Here is a 25,091-nt window from a genome sequence, read left to right on the forward strand (position 1 = left end):
AGGGCTCATGTGCAGGGCCAGGAGGCACACCAACTGCAATGTGTTGGCTTCCCTCCAAGTGCCTTCTGGTCCTGGCGCTGCTTGGCCAGGGGGCTTTGGGCCAGTGGCCAGCTGGAGTGGGTCTCAGGCTCCATACTTGTGTGGTGAGCCACGTGGTGAGAGGTGGGCTGTTGTCACCTCTGGCCACAATCATATTCTGTCCTGTTGGATCAGCAGGTGCTCCTAAAACTCAATTAAAATCAGCTGTCACACTGTGAAGTTAGGAGAGGTCGGGAGACTCCAGGATTCCTGTCTTCTTTAGATCCGAATGTTCAGGTGCCCTGCCCTCATTCCCCGGTTCAGAACAGTACTCCCTGAAGTTAGGGTTGTCCCCTGACTGGGTCTGCAGGCATGGACCTGGCGATTTCTCTACCCCTGTCTATCTCCCTGGGCCTCAGGACACCTCCAGCCCTAGAGCCTGGGGCCTTCTGTGGTCATGTCAGTGGCTTAAATATTGTCCCCAGACCCTTTAACACAAAGCTTTCTTATTTTTTAATATTTATTTTTTAGTTTTTTTAGGTGGACACAATAACATCTTTATTTTATTTTTATGTGGTGCTGAGAATCGAACCCAGCGCCTCACGCATGCTAGGCGAGCGCACGCTACCACTTGAGCCACATCCCCAGCCCCTAACACACAAAGCTTTGTTAGCAAGACTAGGGCAGGACATCTGGTCCCCTGGGGGGAACCAGCCTTCATGTATCCAGTCGTGAGATTTCAGGAAAAAGGAAAAAGGTACGGACCAAATTAAAGTCACAGAATCAAATGGACCCAAGTTTGTGATGTTTTCCCCATTCAGGGAGCCATGGAACCCCACTGCAATAGGCTAGGTCCTTTGATTGACAGGAACTGGGCCTTCTCTACCAGGACCTGGGCAGGTCACAAAGCCCTGCTGCCTCCCACCAGGGTCCTTAGTGGCCCTGTTCTCCAGCCCCAAGCTGGAGCACTTTCTGTAGGAGGACCATGAGACTGGGTCTCCCCTGCAGATGGGTTGCCAGCCCACCCACCTTCTTAGCTGCTCTCCTGTTGGGAGCCATGGTTACCCTCACCTGGCCTGGCTGGTCCCCTTTGTCCCCCTTGGCACCTCTGAAGTGATCTGGTGGTAGGTGCGTCTGGCTCCTGCTCTTGTCCAAGGTTGGGGCTGCACTTTGAAGCAGTGCTGGGAGCCAGTGATTGGTTTTGCAACTGTGGAAAGAAAGCGTACCCCTCCTGGCCGGCTATTCCCAGGGCTGCTGCTGCGGCTCTCAGCCCACACGCTTGGAGCCAGGTCTGATGACTGCGGCAACGCTGGTGCTGGAATCTTGTGATGGCTGTGGGCTTGAAGTCTGCAGGGCACCTTCACCCCAGAGAACATCCCCTGCCTTGGGGAGGGGGCGGTGATGACAGGGAGGAAGGTGGTGGGTAGGTGGGGGACTGTGAACATCTTGGGACCTCTGACTTCCACCCATGCTGGATGTGGCCTGTGTAATGGGAGTTCTGGGGAGGGGACTTCTCTTGCCAGCTCTGACTCTTGGGGCCACACCTGAGTTGCTGTGATAGATCCTGCAGTGACTGTGGCTTCCGAGACATTGCATCCTCTTGGATTGGCAACATGGGCACCTGTCCTGAGCTGCAGAGAGAAGCAAGTCTCCACCCCTGCAGGAGGGGCTCAGAACCAGGTCCCCGGTGTGTTGCATGATGGGGACCATTGTATAACTACTCTGAGGACCATGGGGCAGGGGCAGGTTGTGAGGAGGCCTGGTGGGCTGAGATGGACAAGGATCTCGAGCACTGCAAACCTCTGCCCAGTCTGCTGAGGACAGAGAAACCCAAACTCACTCTCTGGTGGGCACTTTGCCCTGAGTTGCCAGCCAGCCTGCCCATAGAGAAGCTGCACAGGCCCAGGCTTAGATGGAGGTGCGGTGGAGTCTGTTTCTGGCGGCAGCATCCCGCACCTGTCTTTGTTCTTCCTTTAGTTGGAAAGGCCCCAGGCAACTGTCTGCAGAACAGCTGGCCTATTTCCTCTTCCAGGAATGACATTCTGGAAGAAAATCCCGGGAGGCAACCCTGCCTGACCTCTGCTGAACCCTGGGGTCTGGCAATCATGGCCTCCTACCCTGCCGGCCACGTGGGGACCTGTTCCCGTGGCTCCAAGTCCCATTTGTCAGTCCTTCAGTGAGAGGAGATGATGTTTCCAGCCCTGTGCTCGGCTCCATGTGGGATGCACCTTGGAGGCCATCGCTGTCTCTGGTCGACCATGTGCTAGAACCAGATGCTGCTTCTCCTGCCTGCCTTGCCCAGTGCCAAGGAAGCCGCGTCATGCCGACTGATGTTCGCAAAGCAGCATGGGTCTCTTTGCTAGTCCTTGCTGGGAGGTGAAGTTGGCAGATGGTTTCTACTCTCCCTCCAGCCACAGCTGTCACCCCCGGGGTGAGGCCCCATCATATTTGTTGAATGAATGAATGACAGAAACCATCCTCTTTGGCGGCCACTCCCATTTTGCAGGTGGGGACTGCATCATCCCCAGGGCTCAGCACAGTGACAGGCCTATGGTAGGCTCTCTGAAAACACTGTGATGGCTACGTCAGAGGGGAGCACAGTGGGTGGCTCTTGAATCCCCTCGTGGCTGTTACAACAGCACCGTGTGGCTCACCCAGGGGTAGGCACTGGTGCCCCCAGGATGGAGTGATTGGAAATGTCTGTCCTCTGCTGCAGAGCCAGGTTTGGTCCTGGGGCTCCCGCGGGCAGTATTGGTCCTTGTCCCTCCATGGAGGGTGGAGCAGTCATGGGCAAGTAGGGTGGCATGGATCTTTGCAGCTCTCTACTTATTACATGCCACTGAGCTGAGGCAGCCACGACCATCCTTTCTCATCCCGCTCCTGTCAATCACACCAGAAAGACATCAGACATGTAGCTCAGAGTCGTAGGCATGAGATTATGGAAGGGACAGGAGAAGGGAAAAGGGGACACTCTCAGGGGAGAAAGTGGGTCCTCTCAGAGTCCTCTATAGGACAACGTGCCTCTCCTGCCTTCCACTTTTGTTGGGGGATCCCAGCGAAGTTTCCAGATAGTCCCACCCAGGTTTACATCCTCACTTTGGACAAATGGCAGGGTGATATCAGACTTTCCAGTCCCCTCCGCCATGACATTTCTAATTTCTAAACCTGTTCTTACAGATTTTATGGTTCGAGGGAATTATCCTTATCTCCCTGAGCTCTGGGATCTGTCTGTGTAAGGGTCACAAAGGCCACCCTCCTCCTGTCCCGCTTCAGGGTAACTTGTGTTCTTTTTATCAGCATTTCGGGTCCATATTTCTCCTGCAGATAACAGGTTGTTTGCTGAGGAATGTAACGTATCCGGTTGACTTAAGCCAGGCAGGGCTGCAGGTAAATTGCTTTTTTATTTTAAAAAAAAAAAAGTATGTGGGGTAGCCCAGTGGGCCTAGTTTATAGAATTATTCCCTTAACCTCATGTTCCCACTGTTCAGATCTGTTTCCTATCAAACTGGGCCTAAGCCTGTTGTTGACACACTGTGTGGTCCTGGGGGAGTCAACACCTGTCTCAGCCTCAGTTGCCTTACTTACCAATTTCGAGGTAGAAGGAGAGCCCCCGGAAGCCCCTGTGAGTGTTCAGCAAATACCAGCTCCCTGTGGATCCACCGCTCCACTCTGCCAGTGTCCATTAAAAAATCCATTTTTTTTTAAGATCGGATTTTTTTAGATTACTCAAACAGTATATTCTATTTACAAGAAAAACCAAGGAATACATTGTTCATCTACCCCATGATCAAGAAAAAACTATAAAACATGCCCATGATTCCCTGCTGCCTGCAGTTCCTGTGGACCATGCTGTACATTTAGAAAGATTTGATCATACCACATATGCTGTTTGAACCCACTTTTTTTTTTTTTACTAATACACTTTATTTTCTCGAGCAGTTTTAGGTTTCCAGAAAAATTGTGCAGAAAGCAAAGCTGCCATGTTATCCCTCTGCCCTTCATTTCCTCCATTATCTTCATCCTGCATTTGCATGCTCCATTACAATCCATGAGGCAGCATCTATTCATTGTCCATCTTTGGGGGTGGGGCGCTGGGGTTGTGGCTCAGTGGTAGAGTGCTCAACTAGCATGTGTGAGACATTGGGTTCGATTCTCAGCACCACATAAAAAAATTAAATAAACAAAATAAAGATATTGTGTCCATCTACAACTAAAAATAATAAAAAAAAGTCTGTCTTTTATATTGGTCCATTACTGGCGTGGTGCATTCTATGAGTTTTGCCAAACATCCGATTACAGTGTCACAGGAAATGTTGGCTGAAGTCCTCTGTGCTCCACCTTCATCCCTCCTCCCTCAGCCCCTGGCAACCTCTGATGTCATGATGGTATCTTTTCTAGAATGTGCTAGGGTTGGAACCCTGCAGGAAGTAGCCTTTTTAAACTTGGTTTCTTTCACTTATGTCTGTAAGATTCCTCTGTGTCTTTTGTGACTTGACAGCTCACTTCTTTTTGCCTCATGAAATCGCTCCTTGTATGGCTGTATCACAGTTCACCTAACGATGGACGTGTTGGCTGCTTCTCATTTGTGGCAGTTTGAACAGGCTAGGAACACTCGCGTACACAGGTTTTTGCTTGCCCGTAAGTTTCCAACTCATTTGGGTAAATGCCGAGGGGCACCATTGCTGGATGACACAGTAGGCATGTGCTTAGTTCTGTAAGAAACTACCAAAACATCTTCCAGAGTGGCTGCACATTCTGCACCTCCCCCAGGAGTGGGTGAGGGTCCCTATGTGCTGAACCTGGCCCTTCTGACTAACGCGCAGTGGCATCTCATTGCTGTTTTAGTTTGTAATTCCCTGATGGCGGATGGTATTGAGCATCTTCTCATATGCTTACTTGCCCCCTGGAAATCTTTGGTGAGGTATCTCTTCAGATATTTTGCCTGTTTTTAGTTGGGTTGTTTTCTTATTGCTGAGTGTTAAGAGTTCTTTAGATATTTTGGATCCATACTCTTTATTATCTATGTGTATTGCAAATATTGATTCCTTTTCTGGGGCTTATCTTCTCAGTCTCTTAACAGTGTGTTTTGTGAAGGACAAGTTTTTAATTTTAAGGAAGTCTCATTTACCTTTTTTCTTTTTCTTTCATGGAACTTGTCATAGGTGTTGTATCTAAAACATCATTGCCAAACTCAAGGTCACCTGGATCATCGTCTCTGTTATCTGCTAGGAGTCTTGTTGTGTTTTAGTTAGACCTGTGGTCCATTTTGAATTAAGTTTTGTGAAAGATGTAAGGTCTGGGTCTAGATCTCCCCGATGGATGTCAAGTTGTTTCAGCACCATTTGTTGGAGAGATCTCCTCTCCCTGGGACTCCATTTGTGTGGATGCACTTCTGGTTTTCTCTTCTGTCCTGTTGATCTGTCTGCTCTCACCATTTCCATGCTGTTTTGATGGCTGTAGCTCTGTTCTGTCTTGGGGGAGGGGGTGTCTTGTTTTTCCAACTATTCTTTTGCCTCTGTATTGTATTGGTCATTCTGGGTCTTTTGCATTTCCATCTGAACACCAGAACTCACTTATTGGTAGCTAAAACAAAATAGCTTTCTGAGATTTTGGTTGGAATTGCATTGATCAAGTTGGGATGAACTGACATCTTGACCTTATTGAGTTTTTCTGTCTCTTCCTCTGTTTAGATTTTTGGTTCCTCTCATCAGAATTTTATAGTTTTGGCATATTGATCAGGTACACATTTATTAGATTTACAACTAAACATTGCTCTTTTCTGGTGCAAATATAAGTGGGGTTGTGTTTTTAAGTTTCAATTGCTCATTGCTGGTGTGTGGGAAAGCATTAATTCTTGTATATTAACCTTGTATCCTGCAACCTTGCTGTTGGGGTTGCTTTTTAGTTCCAGAGTTCATTGTTCTCATCATGGTTGATTTTGGGGGGATTTCTACATAAACACTCATATCATCTGAGCAGAAAGACAGTTTTATTTCTTCCTTTCCAATCTGCATATAATTTTCACTTCCTTTCTTGTCTTATCACACTAGCTAGATCTTCCAGCACAATATTGGAAAGCAGTGGTAAGAGGAACGTGCTGGCCTTGTTCCTGATCCTAGCAGGAACGCTCTGAGTTTTTTCATCATTGAGCACAGAGTCCCCTATGATTCTAATTTACTGAGAGGGTTTTTTTTTTTTTCTTTTCTGTAAGTAGGTGCTAGGTTTTGTCAAATGCTTTTTCTGTATCTACTGATATGATCATGCAATTTTTCTTCTTAAGCCTGTTGATGTGATTGATTATTTTACCTGATTATCGTGCTTGGAATAAATCCCACTTATCCATGTTGTATGATTATTTTTTATACATTGTAAGATTCGATTTACCAATATTTTGTTGAGAACTTACATCTATATTAATGAGCGGTATTGGGTTGTAATTTTCCTTTCCTGTAATGTCTTTGTCTGGTTTTCACGTTAATTCTGTTCTCGTAGAATGAGGTAGAAAGTTTCCTCTGCTTCTATTTGCTGGGAGACATTGTGGAGAATTGGTATTATTTCTTCCTCAATATCTGGTAGAATCTACCAGTGAACCTGTCTGGGCATGACACTTTCTGTTTTAGAAGGCTAATAATTATTGATTCGATTATTTACAAAGATACAGGCCTATTTGTATTGTCAATCTCATTTTGTTGAATTTTGTCCCATTTTGTCTCACTTTTCAATGTGTGTGGACATAGAATTGTTCCTAAAATTGCTGTACCCTCCTTTTAATGCTCTCAGATATGTAGTAATGTCCCCCCTTTTATTTCTGATGTTAGAAATTTGTCTTTCTCTCCTTTTCCCCTCCTTGGTTAGTCTGTCTAGGAGATTATAGATTTTTATTGATTTTTTTTTCAAAGAACAAACTTTGTTTTCATTGACTTTATTACTTTCCTGCTTCAATTCCACTGATTTCTGTTCTTTTCTTATGTCTTCTCTTTGATTTGCTTTGGATTTGATTGATTCTTTATTTGGTAGCTACCCAAGGTGAAGAGTGTAGATTTTAGATCTTTTTTCCAAATGCACACTGCAGATTTTCCTCTAAGCATTGCTTTTACTGTTATCCCACAGATTTGGATGTTATATTTTAATTTTGTTCCATTTATTTTTCAGTTTCTCTGGAACCTTCTTTTTTGGCCCATGTGTTATTTAGAAGTGTGCTGTAATCGCCACACACTTTGAGATTTCGCCAGCTATCTTTCTGCTCTTAGTATTAGCTTTGTTCCGTTGTGATCTGGCAGCACACGATGTATGATTTGTATCTTTTATATTTGCTCAGGTGTGTTTTATGACCCAGGATGTGGTCTGTCTTATAGACTGTTTCATGTGAGCTTGAGAAGAATGAGTGTTGTGCTGTTATTTGGTGAAGTGTTCTATAAATGTCAGCTAAATCCAGTTAATCGATGGTACTGCTCAGCTCACCTGTGTCTACTGACTCTGCCAGCTCAATCTGTCAGTGACTGGTAGAGGGGTGTTGAAGTCTTCAACTATAAAAAAGTGTATTTGTGCTGGGCGTGGTGACACACGTCTGTAATCCCAGAGACTCCGGAGGCCAAGGCAGGAGGATCGCAAGTTCAAGGCCAGCCTCAGCAACTTAGCGAGGCCCTAAGCAACTTAGTGAGATCCTGTCTCAAAATAAAAAATAAAATAGGCTGGGGATGTGGCTCAGTGGTAAAGTACTACTGGGTTCAACCCCCAGTACCACTCATCCCCCTGTCCCCAATATGTGTTTTTCTGTTTTTTATTGTGGCTCCATTAGATTTTATCTTATAGCACTTTTTATAATTCAGTAGACCTGTAAAGAACATCATCAGCTTCCTTAAATGTTTCTCTGCAGACTCTTTTATTCCATCTTTAATTAACCAATCCCCAGCTATTGGGTGTTTCTGGTTTCCATGATGATAAACAGCCTGTGGCTCCTTTCCTCTGTGGAGGAGGTGCTACAGAGACACCCAGCTGACCCAATGAGCAGGCACGTTTTCAGAGAAAAGTTCATGTTCTTCAAACTCAACCTGCATGTTCTGCTTCAGAAGGCCAGGTGGACCTGGCCATCTATGGCTGCTGTGAACGTCCAGGGCTGGACACCATGGCCAGAGCTGTGGATGGCTGATACTGTTTGAAAGTTTGAGAGTGATGGGAGATATTTCCAATCCTCTACTGTGTTCCCTAGGTCGACAGGGTAGAGTGGACATGTGACTTGTACCTGCGTTCTGGAACTCCATGGATATATCCCCACCCTGCATTCTGAGCATCTTGTGCTTCTTTCTCCAGTGCCAGATATTTGCAGTCAAGGACTCAAAGATGACAAGATGGCCCCAGGCCCTGTGTGCAGAGGGATTTGTAAACACTGCTCTGAGCTGATGGCTCTGCTTCCTACAGCAGCCCAGGCTGGGACTGAGTTACTGCTGTTTAGAGAGGATTATTTGGAAACTTGCAGTCAACAGAGAAACAGAGTGAGCTTCACCCAAACAGTTGAAGAGACCAAATGCAAACTGGGGACACTGTGTCTGGGGCCTAGTGGCCCTCACTCAGGCGGGGACAGCCAGCAGGGGACAGCCAGAAGGAAACAGGCGACACCGTGGTGCCAGAGCTCCAGGGCTTGCCCAGGGCCTAGGGGCTTCCTTTCTTTAAATAACATTGACCAAAAGTCCAAACCAGCACTGATGGGAGATTCTTCCCAGGTGAGGGCGGCACAGAATCATAGCCGAGGAGATGGGTGGATGTTAGCTGTAGTGGCTTCCCTTTGTCTTCTTTGCAGTGTCATTTCCAAGTCAGAAAACACACCATTCTGCACAGTGGACAGGTCTTCTGTGCTCAGTGGAGTCCTTTTTTTTTTTTTTAATGTTTTGTTCTCATCACTCACAATTTCCTTCTGTTTCATGTCAAATTTTTGCACCTTTTTTTGCTGTGTGTGTTTATGTTCTCTTTCTAAGTTAGCCAGGGTGTAAACACTTTCCTGGCTCTGACTTGTCTCCCCATTCCTAGAAAGATTTCAAAATTTTCAAAATAAAAAGCTTTCTTAAAAATAAAAACTCAGAGCCTGATATAGTGGTGCACACCTGTAATCCCAGTGGCTTAGGAGGCTGAGGCAGGAGGATCACGAGTTCAAAGCCAGCCTCAGCAACTTAGGGAGGCACTAAGCAACTCAGTAAGACCCTGTCTCTAAATAAAATACAAAATAGGGCTGGGGATGTAGCTCATTGGTCAAGTGCCCCTAATCCTCAGTGCCCCTACCCTGAATTAGTGAGGTCCCAAGCAACTCAGTGAGACCCTGTCTCAGAATAATTTTTTTTTTAAAGGGCTGTGGATGTAGCTGAGTAGTAAAGTGCCCTGGGTTCAATCCCTAATCCAAAAAAAAAAAAAAAAAAAAAAAAATATATATATATATATATATATATATATATATATATGCGCTCAGAAATGGAGATGCTGGGTTTATTTATTTATTAATTATTAACCAATCAATCAACCAATCAATTTATTAATAAAGCAATTCAGTTTGCTTTATTACTGGAGATGGTCCTGGCACATTCATTTTTTCTGCATTCACTGTCATGATGCTTTGATTTAAAAGTTTCAGAAATTTGTATTATTATTCTATTATTGTTATTATTTTTTAACTTCTAGGAGGCATTTCTAAAATGCAGAAATATGGATTGTTGTGGTGGGAGGTATGTGGACTGTGCAGTGGCCATCTCCCGATTCCATCTCTGTCCAGTGCATTTCCCACTGTGCCCCAGCCCTGTTGAGGTCAGGTGCTCAAGTCCAGATGTTGCTTTGATTGGCTGCCAGGTCCCCCTCCTCCGTCTCTTTGGGGCACCCAGCTCTCAGAACTGGCCAGACCTGTTTGCTTGAGCAGGCTTATTTGCAGGGTGGTAGTGTTTTCCTGTCAGCCTCCACCAGCTGCAGTTCCTGATGTATTAAGAATACAAACTGATAAAAGAATAAAGGAGCTATACCTGTGTGGGATTCTTGCCCTGGTGGCCACAGAGCATGCCTTTTGGAGTTGGAAGGGGTGGTCCTGAGACACATCTGGACACGGGAGGAGGGTTCAATCCCTGAGGGTGGTTTGCAAAGTGCTTCCCAAGCACCGTTACTCTTCTGGATGGGCCCAGGGGAGGCCTGTAACCAGCTGTCTTGCAGCAGGAGGCTCCTTAGGCAGCTCCCTGGGTCCCTCCAGGCAACTTCAGGAGTTGCACCAGATACGAGGGGGATGCCAAAAGGAAGCAGTGAGGTGACTCCTGCTCCTTGACATGATGCCACAAGCCACCCAGAGTGGAGGCTCACAGGCAAGCCCCAGAGAGAACCTGGGAGGAGGGATCAGGAACAGAGCGGGTGTCAGAGCCTGGGAGGGGCCTAAGTTCTTGGTTGGTGAGACCCTATTTTGCCAGACCTTCTATTTGGCTTAAATTTTAAAAAAATTATACAAAACCCTCCATTTTTAAATGCTGGGAGGTAACTTTGAAAGTAGCACTAATGTTGGCCTGTTTAAAAAAAAAAAAAAACACCAGCAAACCTGGAGAGGTACTGAGAACCTCATGTGTCACAGGCCTGAACCCCTTCCTCAGGAATCCTGGATGGCTCTCCCCAGGAGGCTCAATCCTGAGGACTTCACCAAGAGGGTTGTCAGACTTCAACAAATGGTCCAGTCTCGCTTCTGCAAGTTGTTGTAGAAAATAGAAAAGGAGAGAAAGCTTCCATCTCAGTGTCTCAAGCTAGTGTGATCTTGACCCCAGAGCTCCATAAAGATACAGAAGCAAAGAAAACCACAGGCCCATTTCACTATGAATATAGGTGGAAAAAAATCCTAAATAGCCAAGCAAATGCAACAGTGTGTTTAAAAGAAAACCACACTGTGATTAGGTAGGTTTATCCAGAACTTAGGGTGGTTGGACTTCAGATCGCTCCATCCCGTAGAGCACCTTATGGGGCTGGAAGAAACCATACGGTGTGCTGTGGTGTGGAAGAGAATCCCCCAAAGCTCAGCAAGTGTTTATCATAGAGATTTTTAGCAACTGAGAATGGAGGGAGCTCTCCTTTAGTGCAGGTCTCACACACAAGTCAGCAAACATCCCAGCAGAGGAGCTGTGCTCCATGCCCTTTAGAAGGCCATCTGTGGTTGCTCGCAGGGCTGACTTTCAGGAGGAAGAAAAAAAAAAAAAGGAATAAGAATTAGAAGAAAATAGAGAAGACAAATAGTATCATCTCTGTGTAAGTCCACATGAAATGATAGAAGAACTCTCAAGTTTATTATGAGTGTTGAGCAGGATTCGTGCAATCCCAATTTATAGAAATCAGGGTTAGGAAGCTCAAGAGATCCATAGCTACAGGCAGTTTTTAATCTGTCAATAAGAAAATCAATTGCTCCTCCCCATCACAACGCAGGTATCAGACCCCTGTTAGAAAGAACAGCGGCATGGCAGCCCAGGGTCTAGGAGAGTGAGGGGAGGTAGAGGCAGGAGTGGGGAGCACTCAGGGGGCACCAAGCTGCCATCACTGGAAGTAGGTTTGTTTAGGAAAGGTTATGGGGTGGGGAGCTGAGGAGACAGTTTCAGACCTGCCTGAGGACATGAGATACCTGAATGAAAGGAGGTCTTGCTGGAGTGAGACCATGCCACTGTATTGTTTTTCCCCCAATTAATTTGTAGGTTCAGAGCAGTCCTGGTTGGAATGGCAGCTGGATTATGGGAGGCAGTAAACACAATCTAAAATATAAAGGAGGTAGCTCAGTCATCTTTGAAACAGAAGAGGACTCATTCTACCAGAAAGCACACGAGGAGGCCGTGTCCTCCATGGAGCAGGGGGTGGGTGCAGAAAGAGACAATGGGACCATGACATGGGACGGGGTTTTAGCTTCTTTTGCTGCTGTGACTAAAAGGACCCAACCAGAACAACTGTAGGGGAGGAAAAGTTTATTTAAGGGCTCACAGTTTCAGAGGTCTCAACCCATAGCCACAGAATCCACTCCTCAGGGCTCAAGGTGAGGCTGAACTTCGTGGCAGAGGGAAGCAGCTCACATGGTGATCAGAAAACAGATTCCACTTGCCAGATACAAAATATATATCCCATAGCCACGCCCCCAATGAACCACCTCCTCCAGCCACACCCTACCCGCTCCCATTTATCATTCAATTAATCCCATCAGGGATTATTTCACTGATTAGGTTAAGCTTCTAATGCAATCTCCTCCAAACCTTCTTGCATTTTCTCATATGTGAGTTTCTGGGAAACAGCACATCTAAACCATAACAGAGACTTGAAAGAACATGTGGTAGCTTAATGCTTTACAAATGTGAGAAGCCATTCAAGGCAGTAGCTGGAGCAAGGACTTTGGAGCCAGATTGCTTGGTTTTGAATCCACCTACTACCACTTAGTAGCTGTGGACTCTCACACAAGTTTCTTAGCCTCTCTGTGCCTCAGTTGCCTTCTTATCCACAAAAGAGGAAAATGGGAGCAATGATAATAAATGTTACAGGTTGTTGTGAGAATTAAATGAGCAACTATACAGGAAACCATGTATCAGTTTTCTAGTGCTGCTGTAACAGAATACCACAAACTTGGTGGTATAGTTCTGGAGGCTGGAAGACTGAGATCAAAGTATGGGCCGGTTTGACCCTCCTGAGGGTTGTAAGGGAGGCTTTGTTCCTGGCCTCTGCCCTCAACTCAGTGATGGCCATCTTCTCCTGTGCTTATTCACAAGACCGTCTCCCTATGTGTGTATCCCCATTGTAACAACATGGGACATATTGAATTAGGTTCCTTCTCCTCCAGTATGACCTTGTTTAATTAATGACACCCGTAGGGATTGTGTTTCTAAGTTAGGTCCCATTCTGAGGTCCTGGGGGGTTAGAACTCCAGAAAGGGCCCCTGGATACTGTGTTGTGTGTGCAGTAGTGATGGATTGATGAGTAACCTGCCAGGGAAATTGACTGTCTAGGAACAGACAGGACTGGACCCCTATGGGATTGACTAAAGACCAAAAATGGATGTGGAAATGATGTATTTAGCAGAAGGTAATTGCTATGGGCTGAATTGTGCCCTTCCCCCAATTCCATATGTTGAAGCCCTGACCCCCAATGTGACATTTGGAGATGAAACCTTTTGGAGGTCATGAGGATGGGGCCCTTTGACAGGGTTAGTGGCCATATAAGGGGATATAGGGACCAGAGCTGCTTCTGCCATGCGAAGACACAGTGACAAGGTGGCATTGCAGGTCCTCATGGAACAAACCTGCTGGCAATTCTACTTCCTTCTGGCTCCCAGGATGGTGAGAAACAAATGTCCTGTTTAAGCTGCCTGATCCATGGTGCTTTGTCATAGCGGCCCAAGCTGAATAACACAGAAATAAAGGCTTGTATTTGGTGACGTGGTTGTTGGAAGCAGTTTCTTAAGCCTACAGTGGACAAATGGATGAAAGAAATCTGCTTGACCAAGGGGGCACATGCAAACATTGACAGGAAGCTAATTGCAAAAAAAAAATATTTGCAAAATCTAAAATGGACAAGTATTCCTATAAATTGTCAGGGAAAAAAAAGACACCAACCTACTGTCAAGATGGGCAGACAGTGAGAACAGGAGAGGAAGTGTGCCAAAGAAACAGACCCTCAGAGAGAAGCCCAGACGTAGAGCTAAGAAGCACACAGTAAATGGAACTCACATTGCAGCCCATGTGTGTTGCCTTGACCCAGGCAGACCCAAGATGCATCGTGCTTCCTGAGGCCTGCAGCACAAAACTCTTTATGGGATCAAGATCTGTCTTAAGAGAAAACAAACAGACAAAAGCAGATACTACAAACATCTTAGCTCAGGTGGACTGGGAGTGGAGGGGAATAACTATATAAATAAAACAAGAACAGTCAGTGAGCATTGGGAGCGGAGGGCTACATGTTTGCACCCAAGGTTTAAGAAAGGATGCTGGAGGTGGGGTGTGGTCAGATGGACAGTCTGTGCTGTTGGAACAGTGGAGACCTACCCCTAGGGCTCCACTGCGTGCTGAGCAAATGGGTATGTATGCAGGAGGATGGGTCTGTGGATATGGTTCCTGCCTTCTGCCTCTCTTGCTCTTGTGTACCTTTGCTCCCATCTACAGAGATCTGTAGTCAATGGAGTGTTCTGTCCAGGCAGCCTCTGACCTTTGGGGGGCCCTCAGAACATCTCTGGAGAGGCCTCATCTTGCTATGAGAGTGGGGGGCTGTTTCCAGTGCAGGGGGGCAGGGAGGCAGGATCCTCATGGTGGACCCACTGCACCATAGGGCCTAGAGTCCTACCCGGCATGGTCCCTGGTACATTCTGGGGCCCTCAATGATGGCCGTAGCATAGGTTTCAGAGCCTGCTACCCTGGCCCAGGCTTGCTGCACCGTCACTGCCTTCTGAGCCTCCATCTCCCCATCTGTAGGGTGGGAAAAATAAGGGGCCCTAGTTGTGAAGGTGAGTGCAGGAATGTTGGTGAGGTTTGCTCCTGGGTGGAGGGTGCTGGGTACAGCCCAGGACTGGGGTCAGTTGCTGGTGCTCTAATACAGAGTTGCTTCACGAAGTAGGGGCTTTTTCCAAAACCAGGAGTCCTAGCTTGTGTCACCCCATCCTGGAGTTGTCCAGGGAGGCAGATCAGTTCTGTTTTGGATATACTGTTGTGTGTTTTATTCATGGAAAGTGACACTAAAGGTTGACAGCATGTAGCCTGACAGTGGCCTAGGATTTGCTTTCTGTGGATCTCTGGAGGTACTGAACCTGTGTCTGTCTGTCCTGGCTGGGTGTGGAGGGCACAGTTGGCAGGAATGGCTCTCTCCCTGTGTGCTCAGGACCCTCTGTCCTGCCCCAATGACAGGAGGATCACAGTCACGTTACCTGGGCCATGCATGTGTCCACTGACTTGGTCACTACCCTCATACTATACCACTGCCATACCTACCCAAGGGTTTGGGGGAGGATTGTTGGGAGGGGGTTTCTGGAAACATATCCTTAGCTGAGGATTCCTGTGTGAGCACTTGCTGAGACCCAGGATCCCTTTCTGTTCAGGAAGAAGTATGTGACCATTGCCGAGAGAAGGGGACTTGGTTGCCACATCTTAGCATGTGATCCTCCTGCAGGGCCCTTGCTGGGGAACCCCGAGCCTCCTCGGCACGTACTGGAAGCATGTTAAGCTTTTAAAGGTCAAAAAGCTTTGCCAAATTGCTCACTTGCAGCAACTTAGAGGAGAGGCCGTGAAGTTTAGCATATGTAGTTTCTAGAGGTGTGTTTGGCACATTGGACAGTTTGAAAGTATGTCTGGCTGTGAATAAGCTGCTGGTTTCTATCCCATATGCATCCAAGTGCATTATGGGGTTGGAGTCTGCACCACACTCCGATAAGCATGTTTTAACATTTTAAAGTCTGGATTTTGCCTTTTCTGGATGCTTTCAAAATGTTAAGGGCCCCCCAAGTCTACCCTCAGTAGTAGTTGTAGAATTTCCCAATGAGGAATTGCATTATTTAAAAAACATAGATACATAAATTAACTACAGATCATAGAAAATACACATGAAGTACACACAATCAAACAAGGAGAAAGAAAGGACACATTAGGATAACAGTTCCATCCCCCCCACCCCCGCACCTGAAAATTGCTGTCACTGAGACTGTACCAAATTTGGTGTTTTTTTTTTTTTTTTTCAAATTGCATTGATTTTCTGACCATTCCCCCCCACCACACACACACAGTATCTTTTCACTGGTAAACATCTTTCTTCTTTATCATGTGTATCCATATCCCTATTTTTAATGACCACACACTATCATATTATTTAGAAGTACTATGATTAATTTGACAAATCCTTAATTATACATTTTTGGGGGGTTTTGTTTAATATAAACAGTGCTTTGGTGAATATCATTGTACATTTGTCTTTTCATATTCCTTCAATTATTTTTTAAAAATAAGTTTCTGCTGGTCATGGTGGTGCATGCCTGTAATCCCAGTGCTCTGGAGGCTGGGGTTGGAGGAACCCAAGTTCAAAGCCAGCCTCAGGTATTTAACTAGGCCCTAAGCAACGTAGGCCCTGTCTCAAAAATAGAAAGGGTTGGGATGTGGCTCAAGGGTTAAACACCCTGGGTTCAATCCTCAGTACCCAAAACAAACAAATAAATAAACCAAAATGAGTTCCTAAATGTGGAGCTGATAATTAAAAGGTCGGTAGCACGGAAACCTTTGTTGTTTGCTACAAATGGTATTTGTAGCCATTTAGCCTTCAATTAATTTCCCATTCCTCACTCTTCCCTTCCCACCCACTCACCCAACCACTCATCCACTCATTTATCTACCCATCCATCCATCCTCCCACTCATCCATTTACTCACCCATCTGTCCACCCATTTATTCATCCAATCATCCATTCATCTATCCATGCATCCACACTTCCTTTCCCTCCCTCCCTCCCTCCCTTCCTTCCTTCCTTCCTTCATACTGCACTGCATAACTGCAGTGAGTTGGTCCTAGGGCTGAAGATGGCAGACTGCAGTGACATGTGGTCTTCATTCTGCAAACTCAGAATCAGGAGGCAGAAGTCCTGAGGGTGAGAAGCACCAGAACTGAGGTGCTACAGGCAGGGGAGGCACAGATGGAGAGTGGCTTGGGCGAAGACTTCCAGCAGCTTGTGGTCTCTGGGCTGTGGGTCAGGTGAGAGTTGGAATCTGGTCACAGTGGATTCATTTGTGTCCAGGCCAGGGTATGGACAGGACCCAAGATAGTCAGATCTCTGGACAACATCCTGATCCAGCACCATGGGCCAGCCCTGGCCTTGCTAGCTTGGGCTCCTTTCTGGTCACTTGCCTGAAAAGAACTGGGGTGTCCACCTAAACACTCATGTCCTTAGCCTCCCAGCTCCCAGAAAACAGTCCAGGGTACTGAGGGAGAGTGTGAGAGAAAATTGGAGAGAGACAGAGAAATGGAAGAAGAAGGAAGAGGAGCCTGCTCTGTTTGCAGAACATGCAGAGCACTACACTCAGGTATTCGGTGGTTTTAAAGAAATGCAGCTTAAAACACCCAGGGGAGGCCAGGCATTAGGGAGGGTGGCAGAGTAGGAACACAGGCTTAATGCTGACGGGAGGGTTGAAGACAGCCTTACCTCTTTCCAGATCTCAACTTGAACAAAGTGTCCCGTTTCCTTGTCTAAAGGACAGAGCTTACTGTACTTCTGACCTATTGAGATGGGTAGAGAGAATATGGATGAATGAAGGGTTCTTGGGACAGTGCCCAGCCTGACCCTAGGTGCCCACTAGAGGTGATAGCTGCTATTTTTCTCTCCCATGGAGTCTGGGCACAGGGCTTTCTGCACCCCCGGAACCCAGCTTACCTCTAAGGCTTAAGTGAGAAGCCAGTTCCTCTTGGCAGGGGTGAGGGCCCAAATGTGAGGGGGTTTAAAATCTGTGCCAGCGGCTTTGGTAAGACCTTCCAGAGGTATCTTCTGGATCAGGATAGAAAATTGTTTTTCTTTTTATGGACAGAGGAGTCCAATGCCTTTTAATGCCATTAGCGCTGAGAGAGGGGAAGGGATTGGGTTTTGTCTGAAAGGATACAGACACTGGAAAAGGAGGCCCAGCCTTTGGGCGGAGAGAGTGGGCAGAGTTGACCTGAGCTCAAGTCCACAGCCTCAGGCCTTCATCCATTGTGAGCCAGAGAACAACAAAGTCTCTTCTGAAGGGAAACCAGGCTCCCAGGGCCGGGCTCTCCCTGCCTCCCTGTTCAAAGTCAAAATTCGTGGCTTCTTCATCTACCCAGGATGCAGTTCAGGGGCACCTGTGTCGTCATTCAGAGGTGACTGAATGCCACCTGGCAGACCCACCTGGGTGTGCAGAAAAGTCTGCTGGGATTGATACCAAGAACCAAGTCTCCCAGTCTGGAGATCTAAATCCCCCAGAAAAAGGTTTTAGCCCACACCAGCCTTGGCCCAGGCCCAGATGGCGGCACAGCAGAGTGCAAACCCCGTATCCTGGGGGGATGCTGTTGGACTTTTTTGACCCCCCCCACCCCCAATCCTGGGGAGCTCTGGGATATGTATTGTGGCCCAGTTTGTGACTGCAGACATGTGGATGTGGGCAGGGATGGATGCACAGGCGATACTGGGTGGTTCAAGGACAGTGCCAGAATTGTACATTTTCACCTGGATGACCTTCAGAAAACCGGTCAAGAGGGAGAACAAAATTGCCAAAGTTACTTTGATAAAGATCAAATAATAATGGCCTTTTTCATGGATGCACATGTGTGATGTGACAATTCAGAGCAGGCTTGGGGTGGTAGCAACTCCCACCATGCCCTGGGGTCTTTGAGGCCTGATAGCTTTGCAGAAGAGAGAGGTCTACAGGAGGTGTGGGACAAAGAGGACACTAGCCCAAGCCAATTGGAGGGTATGCAGTGTCTGTTTGATTATTTATGGCATTTAAAAAATATTCTACCACTGTGAGTTGAGATTTTTGTTTTAAATGAGGGAGGAATTGGAAAATCATTTCTCAAAGATCTGTTCCTTCCGAGAGTCCTTATTCTGTGGTTTTAAAGAAATGCAGCTTTAAAAAACCAGGGCTGAGATTACTGCAGCAGATGCACCAGGGATGCAGTGGCCAGGATACACCCGCCAGGGAACGGATGCCTGGGGCAGCTGTGACCTCCCTATAGCCCCTGTGGGGCGCTGCCCTGCTTCTCCCAGAGAAGGCAGGAAACAAAACTGGGTTGTTACCCAAGTTAGGAACAAAAACTCAAAAGAAGCATTTCTTAAATAGACAGAAAACAGCCACTATTTTAAGAATTACTTATTTATATTCTCTGGACCCTGGAAACGGGAGGCTACAGTACTGTTTGGGTCTTTAATTTTGCATTTGCTTCCCAGGCAGCTCTGTACATTCTGGAGCCAGTGAGCACCCAGGTCCTCTGCCACTTACCAGTCCTGCAGAGGCCTCCAAGAATCTCCTTTAAGAACAGTCAAGGAAGCCACTCTTGAAGTTTCAGAGTGATGTGCGTCCTTTCTGGGGTCTCTGACACGCTGTCCCTTGCCGTGTTGTTTCCATAGATTCTATTTTGGGGAGCCAAGCATTCCAGGGGTGGTTATTGCATTTCAAGGGAGCAGTGCTGATGTCTCTGACCATGTTCTGGTGACAGTCTTGGTTAGATGGAGGGGCCAGGAATAGGTACAGCTCTCTGTCCCAGCCAACCACTTCTTCCCCACTTCCCCAGCATCTCTGCCAGCTCGGGGATGTGCCAGCTCCTCTGCACTTCCCTTGGCATCCTGTTCAAATGGCCCATGTCACCTCTAAATTTAGAATTAGATGGCCAGGCTGCCGGGTTGGCATAGCCCATGCCCTAGCGCCACTGGCTCGTGGGGTCAGTGTGTGGAAGATGATCTGTGTTCCCAGCACAGAGGCACTGAACTCACGTCTCATTTCCATATTCAGAGTCCAGAATTCCTCTTGGATTAGAAGTGTCTTCCCAGAAAGAAAGGAAAAAAAAAAGGAGATTGATGGCTGTGTTCCAGTGGAATTATGTTCACAATCTATGGTGACTTTTGTTCTTTAAGCAGATCCAAAGGACAGGGTATAATGAAATCCCATTTTTGTAAGGAGCCAGAGAGTGAGCTGCATCTGTGCTGAATGGACCCGGAGGGTGGGATACCGGGGCCCATGGTGGAGATCTCTGGACCATGGAACTGTGGTGGGCTTTAAGCCTTGCTCCTCTACTTATGAGGATTTTCTCATTTTCCCTGATGACTTTGATTTCAAGAAGGCTGTGTTCTGGCAAGTGGAAGCAGGAGTTTATGCATCAAGAGAGGCAGGTATAACTCATGGTGCCACCTGCAGCCCCCAATCAGTGTTGCTTTGTTTTTCAGTGACATCTTTGATGCCATGTTCCCTGTCACTCACATCGCCGGGGAGACAGTCATACAGCAAGGTATGTTCTGCCACCTCAGAGCCTTGGCCCCCAGGAGATGTGAACTTGAAACATATTAGCATGAACCACTCATTGTTTGTCTTTGAGAAAATTTACTGGTGAAACCTGAGAAACTAGCAAAACTCTAGTTGACCTGATAAATTTCCATAATCTACTTGTCATTAAATACATTGGATGAGGCTGGGTGTGGTGGCACACACCTGTAGTCCCAGCAGCTCAGGAGGCCGAGGCAGGAGGATTGCAAGTCTAAAGTCAGCCTCAGAAGCTTAGTGAAGCCCTAAGCAACTTAGCAAGACCCTGTCTCAAAATAAAAAATAAAAAGTTTGGGGATGCGGTTCAGTGGTAAAACACCCTTGGGTTCAATCCCCAGTGTATACCCCACACACACACGTGTATGTATATTAGAGAACTTCAGATGTTTCCATATGTAATATGTATATTTTGTCTTGTATGAATCTTTTAGAGAGCCCACACATTCCAATAACTGAATGTATCCATATATATATATATATATATATATATATATATATATATATATATATATATACACACACATACATACATACAGAGAGAGAGAGAGAGAGAGAATGTGTGTATGTGTGTGGGTGGGTAGGCTGTGACTCATTGGCAGAGGGTTTACCTAGAATGTAAGAGGCCCTGGTTTCATCTGACCCGGATGAGACTCAGGATATTGCTGGCCCCTCCGAACAATGTAGGCACAGTTTCAAGAGAAACAGAAACACTCTAACTCATGTGTCCCAACTTGGCCTCACGCACCTCTCCTCTCTTTGTTGCAGGGAATGAAGGAGATAATTTCTACGTAATTGACCAAGGGGAAGTAGATGTGAGTATTGATTACTATTTTTGGAAAACAGGCTTCTTCCCATGTCTGGTTTGAAGACTTCACATTGTTCATCATTGGGTTGCAAGCATAGGTCTGAAGCATTTCTCTAAGTGATGTCATCCTAATGTTTTGTTTATTTATTTGTTCCTAGTGCTAGGAATCAAACCAGGCCCTGCAAATGTGAGGCAAGTGCTCTACCACTGAGCTGTTTCTAATGTTTCAATCAATAAAAACAACACATTTCATTTAAAAGGTAATGTAGGAATACCCCATCGCAGCACAGTGGACGATGGAGCTGTGGGCAATACCAGTGGCAGCCATGGCCCTGGGCTGTCCACTTGGCAGAGGGCCAGAGCATGGAGGGCAGGTACATGCTGTTCTGCTTGACTTAGAGCTACCTCTAAATCAGTAGCTTGTGAACAGGCCAGTCTTACATCCACTGCCATTTGCCACAGTGGGTGGGGAGTCACAGGCTCGCAGTACCAACCCCCGTGGGGTGACGGTGACTTCGTGACAGCATATCGCCATTCAGAAGCGGAGCTGCACCGTGCTTATGGAGAGTTTTCCCCACCTTCAATGTTCCAAGAACCAAGAGCCACACTTAAAAGGAGCGGCCATCACTGCTATGCAAGAAGTGTCCCCTGCTCTGGAGATCCCACCTTGGCCCTTGGTCCAGCCTCCCCCACCTTCCTGCCTCCTTCCTCCTTGGCCACCCCATCTGAGCCTAGGTGCCCTGGCTTGGAAGACTGTGGCGTCCCTTTGCTGGGCTCCTTGCTCTGCAGGCTGCTCTGCCCTCCTCTGAGCTAAAGGCCTGTCTTTTCCCAAACCCGCCATAAGTCTGTTTCTCTTTGGATCAGGCTGGGGCCCTGATGCGATTCACAGGGTGGGGCCTGAGTGAGTCTCCCCGGAGCCCGCCTGGCACTGTGCTGTCCCTCTGCCAAGACCTCTGACTCCCCTAGGCAGGGTCACTGTGAGTGCCCACTTCTCCTTTTGGTGTCCTTTTAAATGTTACTTCCTCAGCTTGGGCGTCAGCAGACGCATCCAATTTCTCACCCTGTAGGCGCCCTTCCTTCATAATTCAGTTTGTGTTTTGTAGTTTTTTTAAAAAGTAGTTTTTTTAAACAAGTTATTTCCACTACAGCCAGGAAGCAGTCTGAAGGTAGAGACTGAGTCTGTCCCACATTTTGGAGATCCTGAGGCCCTAGACACCTCTGCTTCCCAGGCCAGCTACCAAGTCCCTTCTGGACTGGGGTGCAGCTCAGCTGTGCCTGCCCCCACCAGATTGTGCCACCATCCGCAGAGGACCCACCTTGCCCCTAGGAAGCCCCTGTAGCTGTGCAGTCATGCCACGCCCCGCTGCCCCAGGCAGAGTAAGCTATTTCAGGGCCTGGCCCCTGGCCCCCAGCCTCTGTCCAGTCTAGGCTATTTTGGGGAAGGGCACTTAGTCACTTATTTCCCCAGCGCCCATCTGTGTCCACTCGCTGCCGTGTTTCTGGGAACCAAGCGGGCGTACCCGCTTCCGGAGTTGGCAGCACAGGAAGTGACTCACCTCCAAAGCCCTGCCGGGGGCTCAGGCTGAGTCCCCTCGAAGATTTCTTTGTCATGAGCCCTGGAGCTTTGTCTTGAGCTGAGTCTGCCAGCTCTGTCCTAACCAGGTCTCTGTGGGAGCCTTTGTGTCTTGGGGATCCTGTCTCCCCCAGAGAAGGAAACTGAGGCAGGAGCTAAAGGTCTCTGGTTGCTAAGCTGTGGAGGATGTGCAGGGAGGAGGAGGAGGAGGAGAAGAAGGTGACCGACCTGTGGCCACAGGCACCTCCTGCTGCCTCCTTCAGGGTTAGCAGAGGAGATGGGAGCATGGGGCTGCTCTGCCCACCTCACCTTGCCTTGGCCTGTCCCAGGGGTGGCGTGTGTTCCTGGCATGGGGTATGGGTCCTGTCCAAACCCAGGCCTTGTGGTGGGGTGGCACAGGCCAGGAGTGAGCTCAGACTCCAGTTCTGGGTGGGGCAGGTCCGAAGGTGCCTGTGGCTCTGCTGCCTGGTCCATGATGCTGAGGAGCAGAGGGCAGAGTGTGTGTGTTGGGGGGGGGGGGGGGCTTGCTCCTAGTTTCTCCCAGCTGCCCTCCCAGTTCCTAATCTCACACTGTTCTCATCTCCTGGCCCCCCAAACATCCCCACTCTTCCCCTCCATTCTGCCTAAATGTGTGCTGGCACTGGCCTGTGAATGCTCCTGGGGAAGGAGGACAGCCCTGCCCAAGGGGTGGGGGTGGTTGACAACCAATAGGAAGTTAGTAAACAGTGTCTCACCTCAGGACCGCAGCCTTCTGATGCCCTCTTCTTCTTCCTGTGTGTCTTCCACACTCCTGTGTCTCCCCCAAGACCCCCCCCAGGCCTGCTCCTCTGCCTGCTGTGGGGGTAGATGCCACCCTGAGCAGGTGACCGAGGACAGATCCTCCTTGCCTCCAGGAGCCCCTCAAGAGTCCCAGCCTCGACTCATAGTCTTCTTCCCTCCCGTGGAATGCTCTTCCCTGTCCGTATTCCCTGAGGTCCTGTGAATCTCCCAGCTCCACCCAAGAACGCCTTCAATTTGGGAAGAACAGAGGGATTGAGATGACCCCAGGGAATCCTGAACTGTGTATTTTTGTTTCTCCTAAGAGAATGGGTGTGGGAGACAGAGTTCCTTCATGGAGCCTGAAGGGCCTCACTGGGGAGTCCCAGGAGATGCTTCTTCCAACACGCATCTAAAGGAAGTTGGTGGGCGGGTCCGAGCAGTGAGTGGGTTTTGCAGGAGGGTTTGGGCTCCATCCTTCCCTGTTCAGGCTGCCTCATCTCTGTACTACTCACAGGGGCATTAACAGAGACCAGAGTCCCTGCCTAGAGCCCTCCATCCCCTCCATTCCGTCACCTCCCACCCTTCTGGGCAGCCCCACCCACACCTGCCTCCCACACGGGTGCCACCATCAGCCCCATACCTGTGGTGGCCCAAGCTTGTCCTGGTCCTGAATGCAGTGATCACCCTCCTTCCACATGTCAGGCCCATTGAAGGTGCCCAGGGAGGCAGGAGGTGGGAGGATGCTAGCCTGTCTTGTCACCTGTGGCCCACAGGCTGTGACTGCCCATTAGCAACTGCCGGTGCGCAGTTTCCCAGTCGGCTTAGCTATGGGAGAGCACCCAGGAGGCTCAGGGTTCCCCGTGTGCTTAGCCCCAGCCACACGGCCATGTGCAGAAACCCTTATCTGCCCCACATCCGTTGGACTCACACTCCTTCCTCTTCTCATTGCAAACAATGATGTGCTATGCCATCGACCAGACCTGACCCTCTGCCCTGATTCCCTTGAGCATCAAGTGTGGGGTGGCAGGGGACTGACATGGCCCCACCTTTGTCTGAGCCCTCCCTTTGAAGCAGAGTCTGAGTCTTCTTGAACCCGAGGCTCATCCCAGCAGGACCCCTCCCAACCACAGAGGGGCTGCCACAGGGTCCAGGCCCCTGGCATCATGCCACGGGGTTGGGAGATTTCCACCCTTTCAGCCAGGTCTCATCCCGGCTGCCCTGTGATCCTGGTGGGCAGTGCTGCACCTGGCTCCCCACCAGCCCAGGACATGTGGAAACAATTTCGTGAAGGAAGAGGTGAGGTCATTCCATATAACTGGAATTCCCCAAGTACAATATCTGGCAGATCCAGGCTCTCTGTCCCCCATCTACACCCGCTCCCTGCTCCAGGCTCAGGTACAAAGGTAGCAAGCACTAAGGCCCTTGCTGGACCCCTGCTTACCAGGGCCAGATGTCTGGGTGCCCCTGGTGGTTGTCTGGTTCTTGGGCAGCCTCAAATTTGGGACATCCAGGGTGCTGATAGCTCAAGGCTGTGACCTGGTGGCTGTAGTGGAAGGGAGCACCAGCCTTCCTGCCCCACCAGGGCTGTATGTGAGTGCCCAGCACCTTCATCAACCTTAGAGTTTCCATCCACAATAGGGTGGGTGGCAGGGAGTGCCCTGTGGGGCCAGGGCAGAACTGCACAGAGGGAGCTGTTTGGTAGGGAGCACTGGCACCCTGGGAAACACCCAGGGCACGGGCAAAAGCCACATTTAAAGGAATCAAAAGATGCTCAGTAAAGCATCTGGAATGAATGGATGGTGTGTGGGGCAGCTGGGCTGAGTTATGGAGCATATGTTATGATGATTAGTGTTATTACCACTCTGAAGGAGCCCAGCCCGGTCACCAGCCCACTTCTGAGACCTGTGCTGCCTTCTGTTTGCTGGTTTCTGTAAACTGCCTCCAGGGCACTGGAA

At 48.3% G+C, this 25,091-nt stretch overlaps 1 protein-coding gene across 9 annotated transcripts in view; it reads left to right on the forward strand.

Annotated features, from left to right (window-relative positions):
- Positions 1-25,091, forward strand: part of Prkar1b (protein kinase cAMP-dependent type I regulatory subunit beta) — a 136,065-nt gene that overhangs the window by 75,279 nt on the left and 35,695 nt on the right. For all 9 annotated transcript variants that reach the window (XM_071605380.1, XM_071605379.1, XM_071605378.1 and 6 more), the window contains 2 exons: positions 19,906-19,967; positions 20,765-20,811. In XM_071605380.1, coding sequence (XP_071461481.1) covers positions 19,906-19,967; positions 20,765-20,811 — 109 coding nt within the window. The remainder of the gene's footprint in view (positions 1-19,905; positions 19,968-20,764; positions 20,812-25,091) is intronic.

This window comes from Marmota flaviventris, chromosome 19 (assembly GCF_047511675.1).
Source record: "Marmota flaviventris isolate mMarFla1 chromosome 19, mMarFla1.hap1, whole genome shotgun sequence".
Lineage (NCBI taxonomy): Eukaryota > Metazoa > Chordata > Mammalia > Rodentia > Sciuridae > Marmota > Marmota flaviventris.